At 36.7% G+C, this 22,361-nt stretch overlaps 1 protein-coding gene across 1 annotated transcript in view; it reads left to right on the forward strand.

Moving 5' to 3' along the window:
• The window catches only part of si:ch211-127i16.2 (probable flavin-containing monoamine oxidase A), a 74,433-nt gene that overhangs the window by 28,113 nt on the left and 23,959 nt on the right, over nt 1-22,361 (forward strand). Inside the window, exon 9 of the mRNA XM_024298859.2 lies at nt 11,954-12,054. Within this exon, the coding sequence (XP_024154627.1) occupies nt 11,954-12,054 (101 nt within the window). The remainder of the gene's footprint in view (nt 1-11,953; nt 12,055-22,361) is intronic.

A 22,361-nucleotide genomic window follows, 5' to 3' on the forward strand; every position in this document is an offset into this window, starting at 1 on the left:
AGTGGAAGGCTGCTTTTGTCCGCTTTGGAATCCGTTGGACTTTTGTTAATTTTGTAAATGGTTCAAGTGTTATGGTAGTCAAAAGAATGACCAGAGTATTTCGAATCATTTTGAATCAGGAGAAGATGAAAAAAATGCTGTTTTAAAAAAGAGCTTATGTACTGTATGCAGAAAATACCAAAGCATTCTCACTACCAACTTGTCATAAATGGACAAATGGTTTCGGCCCCCTCCGCATCACTTTGGATATTATGGGTGTCCCCAACTTGTCATTTGTTGGCATGTGGGCTGCTCCCATTGAATCAGTGGTCCCCAACCTCCCGGCCATGTACTGATACCAGTCTGAGGGCTGCTTGTTACCAGGCCACAGACAGGAAAAAAATACATATGCTAATCAGGGGGCCCCAATCCCCGGGATGCTGTCCGGTACCGGTACACAGACCGAACCGATATCTTATCTCGGTATACCAGTTTTGCATCCGTTACCATGTCTGGTACTGTGTCCCGAGGGTTGGGGACCCGTGATTTAATAGGAACAGCCAGAACATCAAAAAACGATGAGTTGGGGACACCAAAAACGTCAAAAAGTCACGGGGATGGGGCCCGAACCATGCATCCATATATGAGGGGTTGGGACGGCTGGGTAGCTTCAATATTGCTCGCCATTTTTGTTGCACCAGTTAGGTTGTGGTTGTGAGGGGCTAGCGAGAGAGAGTATGCACAGATGGATGATGGGAAGGAGGGGCGGGCTTACTCTGCACCAATGGTCCCATCGACAACTCAGAAGCAAGTGTCTAATGAACTCCTGCTGCTCTGCAGAAACTATGTTTGAGAAAACGACACAGGTTTCTTGAGTTTTGATAGAACAGCATAGTTTAAATTACCATTGGGAACACTTTAAACATAGATCAAAAGATTACAGTAAATTAAAAAAAAACAAAATAAAAAATGACCAAAAATAATTACAGAAGACTCAAAATGAAAACAACTTGGAGTTTTAAAAATCCTACTTTCTATTTTTACTGTTATATTTGGTCCAACTTTATAGACGTATTGCTATTTATATTTATAACCTAAAACATGTATTCATCAATGTATTTATTTATTTGTTTTAATCCATCAATTCTTTATAAATACTTGCGCAAGTTTTGTTAACACTTTTTATTTTCTATAGTTAATTGCCTTCAGTTGAAAGTCCTGTTTATATTTTTAAAAATAGTATGTCCATTACCTAAGTGGGACAGTTTAAAAAAGTCAAAATACTTGACTCTGAAAGATTTTCCCATGATCCTGTGTAAAAATGACAATCAGCCAAGCAGCCCCCATGTAATAATCTCCTTATTCACGGAAAGAGGATGCGCTGTTGCTGCAGCAGTCTGGGGAAGGGGTGAGAAGGCGATTACAACTGCCACTCACGCTTCAGTGCAGAGGCTTGTTTACACTTGTGAGAAACAGGTAAGCATCACATTAGCAACGATTTGTCAACTGACACTGTGTGAAGGAGAATTCTGGGTCAGTAAATGCTGTGCAGTGATTTAAACTAATGGGGCCTAATTTAAGGATTAAACGTGAAGTGGGAGCTGGGGTGACGGCAAAGATAATTAACGCAGTGAGATTTTTATCTTGGAGAGTTTAAATACACTGGAAAGGATGCAATGTGCATTTCCGACGATACTTTTTGGAGCAAGAGATAAATATAGTAAACATGTTCAGCGATGTTTTACTGGCCATTAAATTTGTCATTTACCCAAAGAATGAACAAGTTTTTACTTAAATGTTGGATCAGTAATTGATTTTTCTAAAGCTACGCTCATACCAGGGATGTGATTAGAGTAGAAAATGTGCATTCTTGAACACGGGTATAGCCCATGATGTTCATGCTGGACGAGCAGGGAGGGGCTTCTTCTTCTTTTTCTACTGTTAACTAGCACATGTCCACCACCTACAGTTGGAAGGCTTGATGAAAAATATCAAAGTGGTGAAAATCTAGTGAACCTTGTTCCAGTTCTTTTCTGTCATGTCTGATTCTGATAAATTAAAGACTTTGTGTCCTAGATTTCTAGGCGAGCACAAACCACACCTGTGATCAATTTTCAAACGGCTGGCACTTTTATTAACCCTATAGCCCTATCACCAGGTGATTTTCATCCAAGCAAAATTATTTACATGATTTTCAATACGTTGCAATTTTCTGAGTGTCATGGGCCCCTGGGTAAAGTCTCACATGCCTCAGTATTGGGTGAACCAAAGACCAAGTCTCCAGTATCATTATTTTATTTTGAAATTTTTCTTCTCAAATTCCTAATTTTTCAGTAATTTTCAAGCATGTTTTTAGCATCTTACTGTTTTTATTTTCCATTTTGTTACATGAACCACAGTTGAAAATGAAAAAAATTATTTCTCTAATTTATCATGTGTTGCTCTAATTTTTTCATGAAAATTGGGTATATTATATTGGGTAAAATTTACCCCGCAAAAATGATGGTGTAACTTTTTATAGCGAAAGTGTTCATGGGGTTAAAAGGGATGCCACTACTTAATCTAAGTACCTGATTGGTCAAAGTTTGACCTGATTTGCCACTTACGGTGCTGTCAGTGGCTGTTTTATAGAGCCTAAAAACGGTCTTTAAAATATGCTTAGCGATGTGCAAACGTTAGAATTTTGAAAATTTTAATTTTGAAAAGTGGTTGCTTAAGTGGATGCTGTCGAAGGCGGTGTGAGCATAGCTTGAAAGTTATAAATAACTTTTGCTATCCTCCAGATAGCACTTATTTCTGACAGTGAAAACACTCTGGTTTAAATACTAGCTTGGACCTTTTTTTGCGGAGTTTGCATTTTCTTCTTCTGCATGTGCGCTTTTTCTTCAGGCGCTTCACAGTCCAAAAAATGTACTTTATTGGTTAATTCCTTATTCTAGATAACCTTAGGTATGAATGTGAATGTGTTGCCCTAGGATAGACTGGCAAATTATCCAGGGTGTACCCAACCTTTAACCAACAGTAGTTTGGTTAGGCTCCAGCAACCTCATGACCCCCAAATGTGATTAAGCCCATTTACAAAATGGCTGAATGGACAGTTGATAACTTTATATGGTGCTTTTAATCTAATGTGTCTCATGCCATTTTTATTGTTTTAACTAATGTTTATATACATCTTCTTTGCCAAGTACCTTGTGTTCGACAGCTTGAAAAAAAAAAAAACTATAAGAAGTTATTAAATAGGTTTTTTCAAACAGTTCAATAATAATTTATGGTATTGCTGACTGTACTTTTATTTCTTAGCCGCTTATTTACAGAAAAAAAGGTAAGTTTAGCATTTAACGTGCATAACAACAATAGGTTCAGCTTTGTTTGCATAAGCCATTTACAGTCTTTTATATTTTTTTTGAATGTTTCACTGTTTACTGACTGTGAGGCAACAGTTAACAAATACAAACACGAGTGATTCTGACTCGAGTGCTCTCATGTGCATAAGTTTATACGGTTCACATCTGAGCCTTCATTTTGAAATGTGTGAAATCTACAAACCTCATGGGAAATGACTCGTTTTGCATAATGACACACATTGCTCTCATTTAACATAAAATAGAATGTCTTTTCCTTGTTTGCTTTCACTCAGAACATTGCATTATTCAAGGTGAGCGACATGTTTGTGTCCACAGAGACACCTTAAAAGCGGCGTAGAACTGTACGGGGAGTTGATAGTTTTCAACCGTGCGGCGTGCGTGCTGACCTGAAGGACGAAGTGGAGGTTTGAGACGACCGCTCAGGACATCAAAAGAACCACAAAAGTTTCTCAGTTTCCAGATGACTTTGTTAAATGACCTCCTAAGTCGGAAAAGTTAACATACAACGTGAAACTTGAAGGTTTTGTGAATTATGACCTATTTACTGCAATACTCCACCATGGAATATTTATATTTTTTATCCTTTACCTGAAACTGCCTATAAGGAAAATGAGCATAAAATATATAAGAGTATTTTTGACTCAACAGTGCTAATTCTGGGAAGGAAAATCCCTAGAAATCTTTATGGTAAAGATGAGTGCTAGTACCGGCTAATACTAGCTATTAAAGATGCATTGCTACCTTAAGGGATATTACAGCCAGAGTTGATGTAGATTAATCATTTATTACAAGATTAAAATCTACTCATTTTCTGTTTTTAAATCTTAGCTTTATATTTTGGCAGCTTGTGGAAGAGAAGGCTTTATGTCTCCGTTTAAGTTATTTTTGTATGTCCCAATGGTAAAAACTAAACATTTTTGACTGATCATGTTGCTTTTAAACACAATAAATGCAGCTTGTTCTTGTGCACCTTCACAAAGTGCTTTTTCCAAAGCTGTGTGAATTTGGATAACTCTGGAAAAACCAAGTTCAATGACGTATCCACTAACTCTCTCCTCCCTAGAATTTTTTTTGCCCTTTCCTGCTTATTCATTGAGTAGTTTATCTGATAGCAGAAAACTAATCGAACTTTTTTTTTTTTTTTTTTTTAAAGCGAATCAATTTCAGCTTTCATACACGATCAGACATAAAATCTTTTTGTCTGTCAGGGAAGCTGTCCTAGACCTTTTTAAGGTTGGTTCAATGTTAGGCATATCCACAAAGTGTTCTATTCGAGGCCAAAGTAGACATTTTATTTTATTTTAAGCTTCTGGCTTCCACAAAATATTTTTTTTCAATTTAAGATGCTCTTCAATGAAATGTCTAAAAAAGACTGGTTAAAAATGTCTGTAGATATTTTAGAAATGGTTAAGATTCAACGAAACAAAGTTGTTGATTTGTGGACGTTTTTTTCTGGTTTGTAACATTTTATAAGGGCAATGTTGCTGGGTCTTTTTCATTAAATTCCCCTGTCAACATTGAGAATTCCACCCAGACCCATTAGCCTATTTTTCAAGGCAAAGCCATTAATGCTATTTTGTATTTATGAACAAAAACTTGGGTTTGTGATACAACAACTACCATGGGTGGGCCAAAGTCTCTCTTCTCCGCTCCAATTCTGAAGCATTGGCTTGCAGACAAATAGATCCATTAACATCTTCATTTTCCTAAACCCGCCTGATCTCAAGTAGGCCGGACCTGTAACGTAATAGCAAAATAACCTATGGTCAACTTGTTATCTGTAGCTTTGTTTTTGCTTAGTTTTTTTTATCAGTTGGAAAAAATACCAAACAACCAGGTAGCCTAAGCAATGTTACATTGTGTTTATTTCTTGATCTCTTGTTATGCTGGTCTTGCGTTTCCTTTTCTCCCCCTAGTGGCAGGACAGTGCATTGCGGTCATTTCTTTAAAGAACCATAACTCGCCACAGGAATGAGCTTGAAACTTGCTTTTTTTCCCCAACATCCTTATATTTTTTTATTCTTTATGACTGGGTCGGATTAAACCATCTGGAGGGCCGGATACGGACCACGGGCTGTACATTTGGCACAAGCTTGATGGGAAATCAGCCGAGGCTAACTTCTGTGCCAGCAGTCCCGCCCACGACTCAGAGGCAAATTTCTAAGACAACACAATCTTTTGATTTTAGCTATAAACTGTATATTCATAATTAAAAGAGCACTTGGAACAAATTTGCAATAGATAAAATTATAATTGGGGTGGGACTTGAACAAGAACATTAGAATTGAAAATAAAATTGCTGTTCAAGTACACTAAGTTTCTTAACTTATTGTTTTGAAGCTTAACATTTCCTTCAGAAAAAACAAAAAAAATATTTCACTATTGCAGACATGCCTGGTTTAAATTCAAAAGATCTGATCCAAACAATGATGAAGGACCACTAATGGGTATCTTGTTATTTCAATTCTTTGGGGTACATTTTCACTCAAAGTTTTTTCTTTTTTCTTAAAGCCATGGCTTTGAAACAGACAAGGCTCCAAGATAATGAATACTTACAGAAGATAAATTGCAACCTTGTGATAACCATTGGCACATACTAAAAATGCCTTTCTTTCTTGAACAAGCACCAGAACAGAGTTCTCAGTTGCAGACTGCTGGCCTTCTTTCTAGTATTTTTTAACTGATTTGACTCACTGCATGCTGGTTAAAACCAGTCAGATAGAAACTTGACTAGAAATCTGTTCAAAAATGTTGCTATTCTGTCCAATTTCTCCCAGATAGACTGAAAAATACATTCAGAGCAAAATGAAACTCTTTTTTTTTTTTTTTTGTCAGGACGCTCACCGTCATGTTGACGGGATGATGGCAAACCTCCTTCTGCATGGTTTACAACATATTTTATTGGTTTCTGTTTGGATTAAACTGCTTGTGGAGATGAATATTGGATAAAGTAACAAAAAAAGCTTCTTGTTTTTCACAAAGACTGGAAACAGTCTTTCTATTGAGGGTTGAAAAAAAAATCAATAAACTAAGCCAATAAACTTGGCATTTTGAATATATGCCAACTGTTATCACTCATCTTCACAAAGTCATAATTTATCTTTGGTGAGCATTTATTATTTCGTCTGTTTCAAAGCCATGGCTTTAAGGAAGACAAAAAACAAACTAGCATCTTGCGTCATAAAATACCACAAAAATGGCTTATTTCCTCTTGGAGGTCAGTTCAGGATAATTATATGACCAGAAACAAAACTTGACATTTAAAAAAAATTTTACTTTGCAATTATTTTTTCTTTCTTGTTAACTTGAAACATGAATTGAAGTGACATGTTTCCAAACTGATCAGATGAATCCAGGAAAACTGCAACTAGAAACAGAAGTTTATTTTTCCTAAAGTTGTATTTTTCAAAAATATTTTTCAACTAAAGCCTGTTGGAGTACATACACATTTTAACAGCCGAACACAATCTTTAGCCATAATTTTTGTTCAGAACTCAGACCCTTTATCAATAATGTTCCAACAAGGACATTTAGCTCATTGGATTGGTTTGACTGATAACTTTTGTTTTTGAGCTTCTAAACTTAAAGAGCTTAATGAAGTTGCAGTGATTGAAGAAAATTGCTTTTAGAGGAAAAAAAAAGTGTGAGAATTGGTGCTATCACATCACAAAATTGGGCAGGGCGCGGGTGGCTAGCAGTCTCACAGCGAGATGATATCATGGTTAGAATTCAGGTGGAACTTTTCTCTGATAAGTGAAGAACCAGGAGGAGAACAGTGGGTCTGCGAAGTGTCTGGAATGTGGATAAACAAACATCTATGAATTGAAAGGCAGGAATTGCTGATGAGTGACGTGTGGAGTGAGGAATCGGCGACCTAGCATTAAGTAGATGAGGTAGATCTTCCCTATTGAAGTTGCACCAAAGGTGTGGGAGTGTGTCTGTTTTGTTACCACTTGACCATGAAGATAAACCAGTGAAGAAGATCAGGACCACAAGGAACGTTTTGAGTTTTTAATTTCTTCTACAGATGGTGAAAAAGCATTGCCTTGACAGAGCTTTAGTGTGGATAGCGACAGATATCTTAGACCACATGCTGGACTTCTCACACTCTGATTACCAGAAACCGAAAACCGGAAGTTACGCGGGAAAACCGGAAGTTGTTATCTTCGGTAACTTTACGGTTTTTTTTTCTTTTTTTTTTTTTTTTTATTTTTTAATAAACCTCTATCAACATATTACCTTATTAACTTAACTATAATTTGCCTCAAGGCAGCACAGTGTCATTGTCTATCTCAGTGGACTGGTGAAATTTCCAGGGTGCACCCACTCTTTGACTGAACAGTAAATGAATAGAGTAAATAATCTCCTCGACTCTAAAAAGGATGGAGATACAGAAATTGTAAGTTATTTACCGCAAAACATTTTTAGATGGGAAAGAATTGAATAAATTGACAATCTTTAATATGTTTTTTTTCTTTTGCTGAAGGCTGCAGCATGCATTAGGTGATGTGTTTTTCAGAGATTCCCTTTTAAAGTGCCAGGGTGCCATGTGTGGAATTCAGGGATTGTAAAACCTCTCTGGATACTGTACAGTTTTATCTTTGACATTTGTTTTAAGTGCTGGACTAAAAGAGCAGCTGCTTCTGACGGCCAAACACTGTGAGTTTCATTTTCTTTTTTAATGATTTCCATTGGGCATCATTTTCTTAGTAAAAGGGCCTTGAGTACAGAGACTACTCTAAAATATTTCAGAACCTTTTCTTCTACTCAAATGATTGCCGCTTTTGTGGGAATGCTAAAATGTGAAAGTGATGTTATAATTTCAGAACTAGGAAGGGCTACAGTTACAAAAAAAGTAATCAGTTTTCACAGAGTCTTGCAAAAACCTTCTATTGGCAGTAAACATTGTAAAAAGTATCACTGGTTCAGAAAAGGACAATATTTCAAGGAAACGCAAATAAGACTGTTTTGCCGGGAGCTAAAAAGGCTGAACGTTAGACTTTTTGACAATAAACAGTGTCTAGTATACATCCTCCTACACTAAACAAAAGCCTCTTGTGGAGGTTTCTGACTAATTTGAAATCGTGTTGGCTTTTTTTTAGTAATGACCCAGATCCTTAGTGATCTGGATGTGTTTGAATCTGACTGAAAGCTTTTTTTGTTAAAAGTCCGCGGATTTAAAGGGTTATATTGCCTGAGGGAACAAAGTCTAACAGAATTATTACTGTAATTGCAATATTTCAAATATAGAGTGTTCATTCTTATTGAAGGTCACATTTTGAGAACACAATTACATTTTTTATCCATTTATTTATCATTGACATTCATCACCACCCCTAAAAAAACACATACTCTTCTAAAATATGACAAAAAGAGATTGATGGACTTGTTGAACCCTCTCGTTGAAGGATTGCTTCCCCTGTCAGTGAAAGAGCAAACTCTAAAAGGAAGGTCAGGGCTGTCCACCGGTGCACACAAGTTAGAGAGGATCGAAGGTCATGCTGTTTCAAAAGCACTAGGTGACTTGAAAGACCGACTTTCTTGAGGAGGCAGTACCTTAGAGTGTCAGCCGTCAGAGACCAGCAATTGTGCACTTTGTTAACTTGAATGTGAAGTGGTTTTGCAGAGTTCATGGAGATGTGAAAAAAAGCCCTCCTGTGCTGTGAAAGGTAACAGCTTAGTGAGAAACACAGATGAGTTTGTTGTCGATATATCTTGCAAACTGAATACAGGAGGGGATGGCCCAGTGCTTTTTAACCCTCAGTAGTCTCTTAACTTACTTGTGTGTTTGCTAACCATATCGGCTGTTTACAATGATGTAGAAATGATTAATGATAATACATTATTAGAGCAAATTTTAAAGTAGTAAAAATTTTTCAAAAAACGACCCCGTACTACCAAGGGTCAAGTTTTGTTTTTTTGTCCGAGCAGCTCCTGTGAGAATTGGGGTCTCCTGGCTCAAGATTTAAAACAGTCTGTCATAACCCTTGTGCTTTTCTAGGCATAATTACATTAAAAGTGGGGTCATCTGGACCCCACAAGACAGTGTGCTGAACGTTTTTTTTCCAAGAGTTTTTTTTTTTTTTTTTTTTTTATCTTCACTGATGTATGTGGGAGACATACAATCCTGTCCACTTTTATCATGGGAGGGATCACACATCAATGTAAGTGTGGGGTCATCTGGACCCCATAAGGAACCACAAGGGTTAAAAGGAACACTGATTTCAAACCTGATTTCACCAGATGTTATTTATAATCTAAGTTCAAAACGGCTGATAAGAAAACTCTGATGAACCAGCATTTTAGTAGTACTTAAACGCATCAGTCATAGACAAATTAGTGAGACGTGAATAGAGTCTTACCATAGATCCGTGCATAACTGTGCATAATCGGAGTGAGTCTATTTTCTCTCCATACTTATTTCTTGATCATTTTATTTGTCAGTATAATCGTTCCTTCTTATCATTTTTTTTCTAATCCTATTTTTTTAAAGATATTTTTTTCAGCCAGTTCTCCTCCTCTCACGTCTCCAATTGGTCCAGAATGTAACTGCTCGAGTTCTGGTTGGAGCACGACAGAACACCCAAATCCTGGCTTACCTTCACTGGCTTTTTGGGAATTTTAGAGATCATTTTAAATGTATTGGTTTTTAAATACATAAATAAGGGATAATGCCCGACAAAGTGTGCATTATCAGACATAAACACACAACGTGGAAGCCTGAACCATCCAATGGAATTGCGTTGATTTCTGATTATGGACACTTCAAAAGGCATTATTCCACTTCCGGGTGGTCGTGGTGCAGGGGTAGGGCGGTCGTCTCCTGATCGGAAAATTGCGGGTTTGATGCCCGCTCATGTGTCGAAGTGTCCTTGGGCAAGACACCTACTGTAAGTGTGCACATTATCACCGTAGATTATCACTTTTCTAATCCACCTCCAGAAGCCAATCAGAATAGAGTATTCACCTGGACCTTGGTATAACAATTATAGTTTAAACCTTTTAATGACTGTTTTTTGGTTTTGCTTTTCACTTTGTTTATCTCTTATCCTGTTATGGTGCTATATAAACAAAGTGCTTGGATTTGATTCATCAGTGTTTTTAATCAAAAACACACTTGAAATGCATAAACAAAATAATTAACAATTAATTAATTGTAAGCTTAAAATAAAAACAATATCTTCAAATAACTTTCATTTTTTTTATTAATTAGCTGCAAGTGGCATTAGGTAACTCATTGTAAAGATTCTTTACATTAGATATTAATAAATAAATCAGCTTCTCTGCTGTGTGACCTCTGTGCTGAAGCATTAATATGTTGGATTACTGGAAGCAGCAGATTAAGAAGAGTGTCATGCCTTAGACCCTCCAACGAGGCATGGTGATGGTCCTTGGGTATTATTTTTATCATTTATACGTGGCATACATGTAGAATGGTTGACCTTTTATCAAAGGTTTAGTTACTTGCTTTTCCCAGAGTCCCGTGACAGAGTGTTGAAGTGTCCTTGGGCAGGACACTGAACCCCACGTTGCTCCTGGAGGCCTGGGTAACACCACGAATGGCAGCACTGCTGCTGTTGGACTATGATTGTGAGTGAATGGGTGACTGTAAAGCACTTTGGACCTTGAAGAATCTGGAAAGCTACTATAAGTAGACACCATTTACTATCATTAAAAATGCTTTTTAGACAAAGTTCAAGTATAAGGTCACAGACTTGTCTTTTTATTATTTATTTTTACTCGTTCCACTACTACTTAAATTATCTGTAACTAATTTGATTGAGTTCTGCTAAAGTCCCCAAGCAGCTCCCTGTGTGTGTGAATAGATGGTTGTGTTGTTTTGCTGTACTACTCCTTTCCAGAGTGCATCTCCAGAGCATTTGTTCATCAACTGCATGATAAATAAATAAGCAGGAGGCTTTTTTTTTTTTTTTTTTTTTTTTGCGATCAGATGACAAAGCTTTGAGATCACAGATTCAGTATTGCTTGGCAGGTCCTATGTCACGCAGGTCGTGTTGTCATTTGAGCTTTTAGGCGAACATGTCAAATTAGTTTTGTGTTCATGTCACTGTTACTCAATTTTACTCCTGCAGGCTCATGAATTTTGTTTAGCATTAAGGGCATTATTTTTTGGGCTGCTGACAGACTCTTGACAGTTTCAAAAATTATGTTTCACATATTCCACTAGTTCATTTGTTAAAAGCCTGGCTCTTTGCCCGATTCTGCACACCACCTCGATCAGGTACTCCTGCTGAAGCTGCTTTACGGCTTGCACATCACTGAGATGGAGCTTTTACAGATGTAACTGCTGTGATTAGTACTCTGCAGCCAGAAAAACAGGCAGAGCAGCTTCAGTTCAGAGGGATTTATTTGCAAAGCCATTAATGCCACTGTGATCAATGGGAGGATTAGCTCCAGTGTGCTACCTGTCCTCAATATATTTAGTTTTTATTTCCATCCTTTACTGAGCCTGTCAAATAAACCACAGATAAGCCCTGCAGGTCGAGTAGTACAACATATTACTTTAGGAGAGTGCAGGTAAAGTGGGCGTTAGAAAGGATGTGGTGCATTTAAGATTCACACTCTTTTGTTGTTTTCTCCATCAGCAAAGATCCACTACCAGCCAGCGCTGCCCAGTATGAGAGAGTTCCTCACCCAGAACATGCCTGTGGGTCACATGATGAAGTTTATTATCACATACCAGACGGTGAGTGCAGAACCACACATTTACATGACAAAACTCTCTTTTCAAATAAACACCTTTCGTCCTTGTTCTCTAGTTTTATTGTTGAGCTTCGGAACAAATATGATGCTGGTGAACAACATGTAGTAATCACATTTTGTACCTAGTATATTTAGGGATTTCCATTGTTATGCCCATGGATTTGTCGAAATATTCAAAGTGACTTTGATGCAGAATCTTGAAAAAGTATAGAGGTTGTTTTTTTATGCAAAAGAATTGTGTAATAATCTTGAGCAAATTTTCAGTCAGAATACATCCAAGTGGACCGTGGTCCAGAACCAGTAACTGATATCGGACCCATCTTTCTCTGTTCAATTCCTATCAGACTGCACCACGTGGTAGTAAACAGAGTGGAAACATAGCAACTGATGCGCTGTAGACAAATAATGAGACACAGCAACTCATTGAAATGTGTTTAGATAAATGCAGACTCAGTAAAAGAGCTTTTAATGTGATACGCATTGCTTCTCACACTCTTTTCCTGTCAATCTTTGTTTCTTTCTCTCATTGCTTTGACTTTGGTCTAAGCAGAAGTCCGATTGAAGGCAGTCTGAATACAAACCAAACCCAAGGTTTGGTTTGACTCAGTCTGGACCAAATAAACCAGACTCAGTCTTGACCTATGAAATGTTCCACTCTGAATACACTCTAAGACAGCTGCAAATAAACCTTAACCCTATATAACCATTTGTATCAAATTTGAAATATGCATTTCTTATTATCATGATCCAAACTTCTCTTAAAAACTCATTGTATATAACTTGGTCCATATTTTCTGCCCTGTAGTTCATCATCATTCCACTAGGGGCATAGAAGGGCTTTTCCTGCTCATTTCAAAATGGCTGCCTCCATTAAACACTTTTTGGCGGGAAAAGTTTAGCTAATCATCAAACTTTATGGTTAGAATAACTAATCTATTATTCATATTTTAAAAACTTATTTTTGCATTGAAAAATGTTAAATTTGATGATAATTAATTCATCATAAAGCAGTTAGACCGGGTTAAAAATGTGTGGATCAAATTTGAGACTTTGAGTAAATAATGTGCTTTTCCCCTGAAAACTCATGTCACTTTTTTGCATCTTAAACTAACACTGTTGTTAGCAAAAACTCTATTACTCACAAAATAAACAAAATAGCAACATTTTTAGTTAAATCAAAAGGGTTAGAAAACATCTTACTTCCAGAATGTCTGAATTTTCTGTCAAATCGTTGACATTGTGGGCTTTACAGGCTTAAACTGTAACCACAAATGTCAAAAGTCTGACTCGACATGTTTACTAATCTCAACACTTGGCGTCTTTGAGCTCACTTAACATGATTTGTGTAATCTTCATTTTGCACTTTACAAGCAAACACTTAATTAACAAATGCGTTTGCACCTTGTTAGTGAATTAAATTTGTCATCCATAATGAACGCAGAATCATTAGTGCTCGTGCAAACATTTATTAGAGCGTGGTAAGATGCATTTGGATTCTGATAAATGCATAAAATATCTCATGCTCATATCAAACAGGGCTTATTTGATATTCCCCTACCTCTTCCCGTATTTCTCTGTGGAGTCAGCACTCTTCTGCATGATTGAAGAGCTAACTTTCAGTAATTACAGTTATGTGTTATGGCCCAGGAGGCAGGACCCACACAACTGAAATACAAGTCAAGTAAACAGCACAAAGGTAACTCTGAGTTCACAGCTTTTTTCCAGGTAAAGGGAAACTTTTGGGAAAAGTTGGACACAACATTGTTTATGTCTGGGATGAAACATGGTGAAATAGGAGATGCTGTTAAGACAAAACAGAATGCAAATCGATGACAAGATCAAAAGGGTAACTCCCAGGTAACTCTTAGGTAAACAGCCTTAGAGATGAAATGGAAAAAAATATATCCATTTATTTGAAACATCTTACATCCATCCAGTTATATATGTATTTTTTCCTGGCTAGGGTCAAGGGGTCAGCTAGAATGTATTTCAGCTGTCTTTAGCGGCAGACTCCCTGGACAGAAATACAACCACACACTCCTGTGTACTTCTAAGGAAAGTCTGGAATCTCTTCGTAACTGTGACCAACTTGTGTTTATAAAGAACTAAAATAAGTTTAGTGAGTAATTTTGCTGCTCACAAAGTCACAAAATAATGAGCATGTTTTGTCAGATATGAAGTGTAGCATCACTTCTGCTACTAAGGAGATTTACAATTTACTTTTATTTTTCTTAGTTGGACATTGTAATTTAAAATTGGTAGCTGTATTTTCAGCACTATAAGAGACTCTTTAAAGCCTTGATTTTTTTTTCAAAACATGACAGTGCACCTTATAATCCAGAGAGCATCAATATGGATCAATTCTGGTTGTGCTTACTCATACTGAAGCGATTTTTGGAGGTACACGGCACGCTGTCAAAATTACTGGTTGAGTTCGACGGATTTTTATACTAAATTAAGGCTTTTTTAAACTTTTTGTTTGGTGATGGCGACCATTTAAGGTACAAAAGACCTAAGAGGTTTCTCCTGTCCTGACAAACATTGGCGTGAAGCCACACAGGGCCCGCCTAGAGGTCTATATTTGTGGAGTCCATTTTACAGAGTTTTGCCTCTGCATCGTGGAGATCCAGAGTACTCTGTGCGACTCTGATCCAACTTTTTATTAAAAGGACTAAATTTCAATTGAGTTATTTGGTCGCATTCTTCCTCATTAATGAACATGCTAGGTGTTAGCAGGGGCTTCCCCACAGGTCTTATAGTCGGTGTTTTTTTTTTTGTTTGTTTTTTTTAAATTTACATGTTACTAGCAAGGTTGGGAGTTGGTGTAGCCACATTGATGTTTGTTTTAGTCTGTTTTTTTTGCGTGTTGCAAACAAGATAAGAAGTTACAGATATGGTAAATATGCTAACATGGCTAACGCTTCTTATTTGGCTAATGTGTAACATGTTACAAACAAGTTCTAGCATTACTGTGAACACAATTCATAAACTCTGACTGATTGACAGACTTTCCTTTGACTCTTTGGTTTCGCTTAATGTGCTTTATTCGAGATACGTTTAATAATAGACCAGTACGTACTTATAATCTGGTTTTCCCTACGGTGCAGAAAATACAGTAAATTTAGGATGGTTCTCAGAAGTAAATAACTTTGTACTGGAAGAAGAATCATTTTTTACTAATGACAAGATAAATATCTGATAAGTAAAGTAACAATATCACACTGGCAAATTAGGAAGTTTGGCTTGTAAGTACTAGGCTTAAAAAGAACAATTGTCATGTGTCAGTGGCGGAGCTGAGAGGATTACTTCCTGTAGCCATGCCAGAGGCAGCGGCTGGCGGTGATATCAGCCCCATTTTGAGTCCCATCTGGAACAAAGCAGTCCTGTTTTTGTTCCGCAGTGAGATTCACTTTCTTCATCTGCATAAACAGCTTTCAATCCCCAGAACAAGCTACATTTCTGCAACTTAGAAGAGAGGTGTCAAAAAGTACTGGAAGGCTGGACTTTGTACAACCCTCACACATTAGAGCGGATTTAGAAAAAAAGAGCAAGAAACCGATTACCATCTGCTGCGCCCACGGCTGTGGCAAGTTGGACTTCCTCTCTTTATCATTGTTTCTTATTTTATTATTATTCATACTGAAAAAAAAATTCCAATTGTGTTTCTGCAATTTTACTGTCTCTTACAACATTGAAATTCAATGACAATCTGAATGGTTTAAACTACTAGTTCAAATGTATATGCATTCAATATTGGCTGTGAAGAAAAAACAAGTTTTTAATTCTTTGTAAGGGAAATTGATCACGTTTTGCATATTTTCTTTTGTTTTCTTTTTATAAAAAGTCAGTGAGTTTTCTGGAACTTGCACACTTGATCTAAAACTGAATAGATTTTCCTGGAGTTACAATAAAACAAAAAAACAAACTTCCAAGAGAAAGTTGCTGCCCTATGATAACAAAAAGTACATGATACAAACAAATGTAAAGTAAAAAAATATATATATCAAATGCGGAACTCTTTGGATTCTAAGCCATGGTGATAGAGGAGCCAAATGTTAGCCTTGTGACTGTTGTCAAAGCAAAAAAAAAAAATGATCAAAAGGATTCTGCAGATACTAAAGTTACAATCACCAAACTTTCTCACGTGACTAATTATTACCTTATTGTTGTTCTGAACCAAAGATTTTAGGAGAAAATAACTTCTATTTTTTAAGAATTTTTCATCTAAACATGGATCATAATAAATCAAAAAGCTTTCTAGTTTTAGGACTAATGCTGCCGTTTTTTCAAATCTTTCTCACACGACTTCCATCTATTTTACATACAATATCTTCTAGTTAATAGTTGCACTACTTGTTTTTGATTGTTCAAGCTACTTCCCAGAAATGATCTAAGAGCTAAATAATAAAACAAGATGACTAAAATAAAAATAGGCACCAACCTGAATCAGTTTAGATTTTTTTTTCTCTTTTTTTAAATGACAGGATTGGGACTCTGTATCAGTATGAAAATCAGATGACTCGGAATCAGCCGGAGGCAAAAAAATCGTATTCAGGACAGAATTTAGCAGCGGCACATAAATGTGAAGATCTTTGAACTTTTATATCATCAAACCACTTTTGTCGTTCATACAAGACAACCCAAAAATGTACAAGACCTGGCAAGTCTGATAATATTACAGTTTTACAAATTATGGGTTTGTAAAGTTGTTATTATTGGCCAATAATGTTTCATAATGTATAAATGTTTCAAATCAGTAAAACTCATCACACACACTTCATTCACTTTTTCAGACAGATAAAACCATTTTCACACTTTTTTTCCTGTTGTTTAAACTCTACTATTTTAAACCTTCATAAAAAGAAAATAAGTCCAGTTTTCCAGGATAAAAACAAAGATCTGATTGCCATCAAAGATCACAATCAAACACATTCTGTAGAGGAGAAATGGCATTGATTAATTGACAAGAAGATCAACAGCCAATCAGCAATATAGTGAAAACTACATTTACTTCATTGTTTTCCCTTATAACTTATTTACAACTTATTTACTACTACTTTACCAATATATGAGATTTTTGGTGTATTTTACTGCATGGTGAGATGTGTTATAAACCATGTTTTCTGTTTTTAATTAGAGAAAAAATAATGAGAGCTGCTCTTTAAATGCAGATTACAACAAGCACCAGTTGACCTTAAAGCCCGGCTGCATACAACATGACAGCAGCCTTCAACGGTTCAATACACAGCTGTGAAGCACTCATAGCATGTCACTGTGCTGTCGTTTCAAGTTTCCCGTCACTGTCTGCTGAATGTCAAATAATAGCAAAATGCCTGCAAAGTTTCTCCACAAAGAAGAGCAGATTCCTGTGGATCTCTGTAGCTGCAGACACACATGCTGTAGCCGCTGCCTCATGCTGTGCATTCTCTTTTTTTTCAATCAAGTGTGCTGCTGCACTAATGTCAACTTGAAAGAGATTTTAACTGTCTTTGAGAATCATAAAACTGTCCTATCTGTGTGAAAAGCTTATCTCCTTTCCTGTATTGTTGACATCCATCACTTTCTAATTAATTGTGTTCTTATCTGTCGTGTGTTTTTATTCCATAAATTTGAGGCCCACAAACCTTCAACATGTCCTTTTCTTTCCATGCTCAAAACATCGCAAGCTGTTTCAGATGCTAAAATAGTCAAATATTCCTAGACTTTCAGTCACAATCGTGATTCTTGGTATCAGTGTGGAGAGTGAGACTTAAAAACGGAAAAAGTGCACCGACTATGATCAATGCTAGCTTGTTAAAATGTGACAGAGGACAGCTACTGATCTCCAGGCCTCTCACCTGTCTGGGTCTCTTGAGATGTGCTTTCAAAGCAATTCCTGCTTGAGAGCACACAAGGGGCATTGAATGTGAGAAGCAGAACAAAAACAGCAGACCACACGCTGCACCAGCAGAGTAAAGGTGTCTTTTTTTTAATGGAAACATCTTACCATCACTTGTATTTGTGTTGTTGTGAGGTCTGTTCTTGTAAAGTGTTGGAAACTACAAGGGTCACTCCAGAACTGGAGGACATTTGGGCTTTAAAATTCTGGAAAAATAGAGTTGAACTTTGATGATTTTCTGTTATATCCACCAATGATTGATTATAAACTATCAAAGGCTTGATTAGCTCAGCCTGCAGATCAACTTTTTTTTTTTACATTATTGATTAAGCATTTACAACACTTGTTGGAATCATGTTACCAACAGTGAGCAACCTGTTGGAAGCAACAGGATTACAAATCTGTGCTAATGTCCTCTTAGAAGTAACCATTGACTGTAAATGAGAACTGGACTGAGTGACCCCTCCCCCATTACAATCCAAACAGGAAGTACCTACTTTTTTTACACAGACTTCTATAGAGAAATAAACTGCTTAGTCATTATATTTACCAGAATAAATATTTTCTTGCGAATCAATTTTTTTTACTGTAGTGTTAGTTATGTCACGTTATAAACCTGCCAATCAGATGCCTGAATAAAAGTATGTGGTCTCCCCTCCAAAGCTCAAAATGTTTGATTGCGTTCAAGTGGGAGGGGTGTGGCCTCCCAACAAGCTCACTTCTGATTGGCTAGAGTGGTTGTTATAGAAATCTGGATTCATACCAACTTGGACCAATCACTGCTCACTTTTGATTTCTGATTCCAACATGGCGATGTCCAAATGGCTAAAAAGTAGCATCTGAATTTACTTAATTTCAATGGAACTGGAAGCAAGTCATCTTCTTTGGGTAATGTCACACTCACTTAGTCCAGTTCTCATATACAATCAATGGGACTGACAACTAGCTGTTTGGGATCTTTAGCTATCTGTTACTGCTGACCAAGAGGACGAACTTCTGTAAATGAGTTAAAAAGTTATTAAAAAATAAATAATTGTCTTATTCTGATTGAATGCATGAAGTTGAGCAAGACATTCAATCATGAGTGACTGTTGTGAAAAATAGAAGCGAGGACATAACTTTGACCACCCTATAGCACTAGCAGCATATTATGTGATTCTCTTCTTTCTTCTTACCATCCTAAAAATGAGTGCATGTTGTGGGAAAAGTGGTCCACAAAAAATCATTATTTTTTAAAATATTTTGTTAATTAAAATAAATGTTCTCACAGTTAAAAGAGCTAAAAGCAATGAAACAAAAGTCTTATCATTTAAAAGGTAAACTTTTACCTGGGCTCTGGACAGACTTGCAAGAACTTGTGAATGGAGGGCAAAATAAAGCAAATAAGTGAGCTCAAACAGCTCTTTAAGAGGCGATACAGCATAAGACACGTTGCTTTTGGATTTGATTTCAATGGGTGAGCATTGGCTTCATTATGTTTGGTAAAATGTTATCCAATGGTACTTAAGTCTTAAATAAACTTAAATCTCATCTGCAAACGAAACACCTGTCACTAGCTGCGTTTCTATTACACATACGCACAAAACTTTATAAAAATTCTTGAAACAATGAAAAAACAAAATTATGTAATTACACTGTTTGCAATCAATCATAATTGGATCCAACAATTCTGCATGACACGCTCAACTTTTGATGAGCTGTGATGCTGTGGGACCTCTTGTGGCATCCGCTGTGCAGTTTCGCAGTAGTGCACTCTTGGTCACATGACACCTTTTTTTCAAAGAAAGTGTTTCCATGGCAGTTTTGTCATTTCAATGTGCTCCTAAAACCACCCCCTCCAAACTATTTTTCAATGAATGTGATTTTCTTTTAAAATTGATGTGTTTCCAATAGGCAAATTTACTGTTGCAAATCCTTATTGTGCAATTTCATAGTCAAGGACAAAGCAGCTGATGTTGCAGAGCAGCTTTGTCTCTGTTATTTTTCAATCAATATCATAGCAATATCGATATCATACGAAATCATATGTGTTCTTTTAATCCGACCCAGGTTCCCCGTTTTATTGATGGAAATAGAAAATATTAGAAAACACAAAATCACAAGCTGTTTTTTTATAACATCAAAACCTGTTTGCTATCAAAATGATGGAGTTGTTATAAGGCTTTTTATTGTGTTTCTCCTTTTCCAAGACACATAGAAAAAAAATACAACCTTGCACTGTTTGTGCTAAAAATCTTATCAGTGGATAAAACTGACTTTTTGAAAAAGACTTCAAGAACCAGCAGCATCCTATTTGATGCCAGTGGACGGGTGAGTTTAGTTCACCATTGCTGAAATCTTATTTCTAGGCTCTTTTGCCAAAACCCACCATGGTGGCTAAACAACCAATCTCCTGTCAAATTTACAACTAGACGAAATCTCTGTGAGACTTTGATTTCGATTGGCAGCACACTTTCTTGGAAAAACAGTTCTCAGCGGTTTCCAGGAATAATGTTTTTCCATGAAAACCCAAGTATTTCATACATTTTCACCAGAAATGGTTAACCTTGCTTACAATTATCCCCACATTGGAGGACAATCTTCAAAGCACCAGCTTGTCTTCTCACCATCTAAGTGGTTGGAGGGAGCCTCACAGTGACTCAATTACATCCATGTCTTTAGGTATCTGTGATAACGCTCCCCAGCTGGAAGTTATTCGCAGCTTGTACCATGACCACAATACATAGCCTTGAAAGTCTGAACATAAAACTCACGAAAGTGAGCAAATTCTTAAGACTGACATCACTCAAAGGTTGAGGGTGCAACTATAAGAGAGGGAGAAACAACATGGCCAACAACAACACATATAAAACCTTGTTCATTTGTTCTGTTTTGTGTTAAATGATTAAAAAAAAAGGGACAGTACTGATTGGAGAAGGACAACAAGAGGCACTTTGTTACAGAAGGATCAGCTAAAACAAAGACAGACGTCAGCTCCCATCGCCACAGCTTCTGTTTTGCATTCATTCTCTGTTAGATAATAAAGAAAGCAGAACTCAAAGTGCAGAGGAAGTTGTTTTTACCTCCAACTTGACAAATCCTTGAGCTAACATTGTGTGAAAATCATACTCATTTCTTTATGTTCACACTTTTGCTAACGATGAATCTGAAAATGATGTAAACAAGAGTAAAGAACGTCTCACAAAGTACTCATTTTGGCAACACAAAAATCTGTTTAGAAATGTTTTTTTTGTTGCATTGTTTATGAAAATGTATTTAGTTAAAGTGAAGAAAAAAATATTTGTGGGTTTTACTTTAAAGCCATTTGTTGGAAACTTTCACTGAGTTAATTAAAATGGAAAATCCTAAAAACTAATCATGCATAACTACTATAATTTTGCACAATAGGGTTCACTTGAAAGCTTCATTAAAAAAAAAAAAAAAAAAAAAACAGTGCGCCCTATTATCTTGAGCACCTTACACATTGATTAATTCTGGTTGTGTTTACCGATGTGGTGATTTTGAGCGGTACACATCAAAATGTGTTATCCGCTTGTGAAAAGGCTAAAGTAGTTCATGTGTATTGGTGTCAAACTGATTTTTTTTTAATTTACCAACAAGATTTTTGTTTCAGTTAAAAAAAAACAAAAAAAGTATTTTTTTGGCACTCATGAGGTACGTGAGTGCTACCTCCATTCAAACTCCACTCAAAAATGGGAGTTAGTGTAGTTACAGGAACATTTGGTTGAGCAGCATCAGTTTGTTTTTCTACGTGTTGCAAAAACGTGATAACGTGGCATTCAGGTTTGGAGTTATGTTGTGAATGAGCTAACGTTTCTAACCTGGCTACCGTGTAGCATGTCACAAGCAAGTCCTAGAAATCCTGTGAAGGCGATTTATAAATTCTGACTGACCAGACGCCGGAGTCTTTACGTAACTTGAAAAGTGCGAGAGGCACGTCTGCGGCCTGGCCTCTCCAAATCCGTTTCATTGGGTTCAAATTTTTGCCAGATGCCCGAGCCTTGTCAGAGCACTTTTTGTGAACTTGGGGCTATTAAAGAACCTAAACCGGAAGTCATGCGAGCAAATGTAAAGTGGATCCAGACACTTTCCGCTGTACTCACTGTTTTCACCACGTTGGAAACATTACGTCATTGTGACAACCAACCCCAATCTCCCCTACTTGTCACACAGTACGTGAAGTATGAAAATGAGTTTGGTGGGCCTTATATATGTCATAAGCTCAAAAATAGTTCAATCAGTAATGGTGCACTGTAAACTATGGTGTGCCGTATTGTGAGGAAAGCTACGGTAGATTGGATCTTTCACTGTACTTCTTTAATATTTTTTTAACCATACTGTGGGCATTGACGAATTATGACAGGTTTAATCGAATATTCTTTTATATGGTAGCCACTGAATGTGATTCATTC

Source organism: Oryzias melastigma, linkage group LG12 (genome assembly GCF_002922805.2).
Source record: "Oryzias melastigma strain HK-1 linkage group LG12, ASM292280v2, whole genome shotgun sequence".
Classification (NCBI taxonomy): domain Eukaryota; kingdom Metazoa; phylum Chordata; class Actinopteri; order Beloniformes; family Adrianichthyidae; genus Oryzias; species Oryzias melastigma.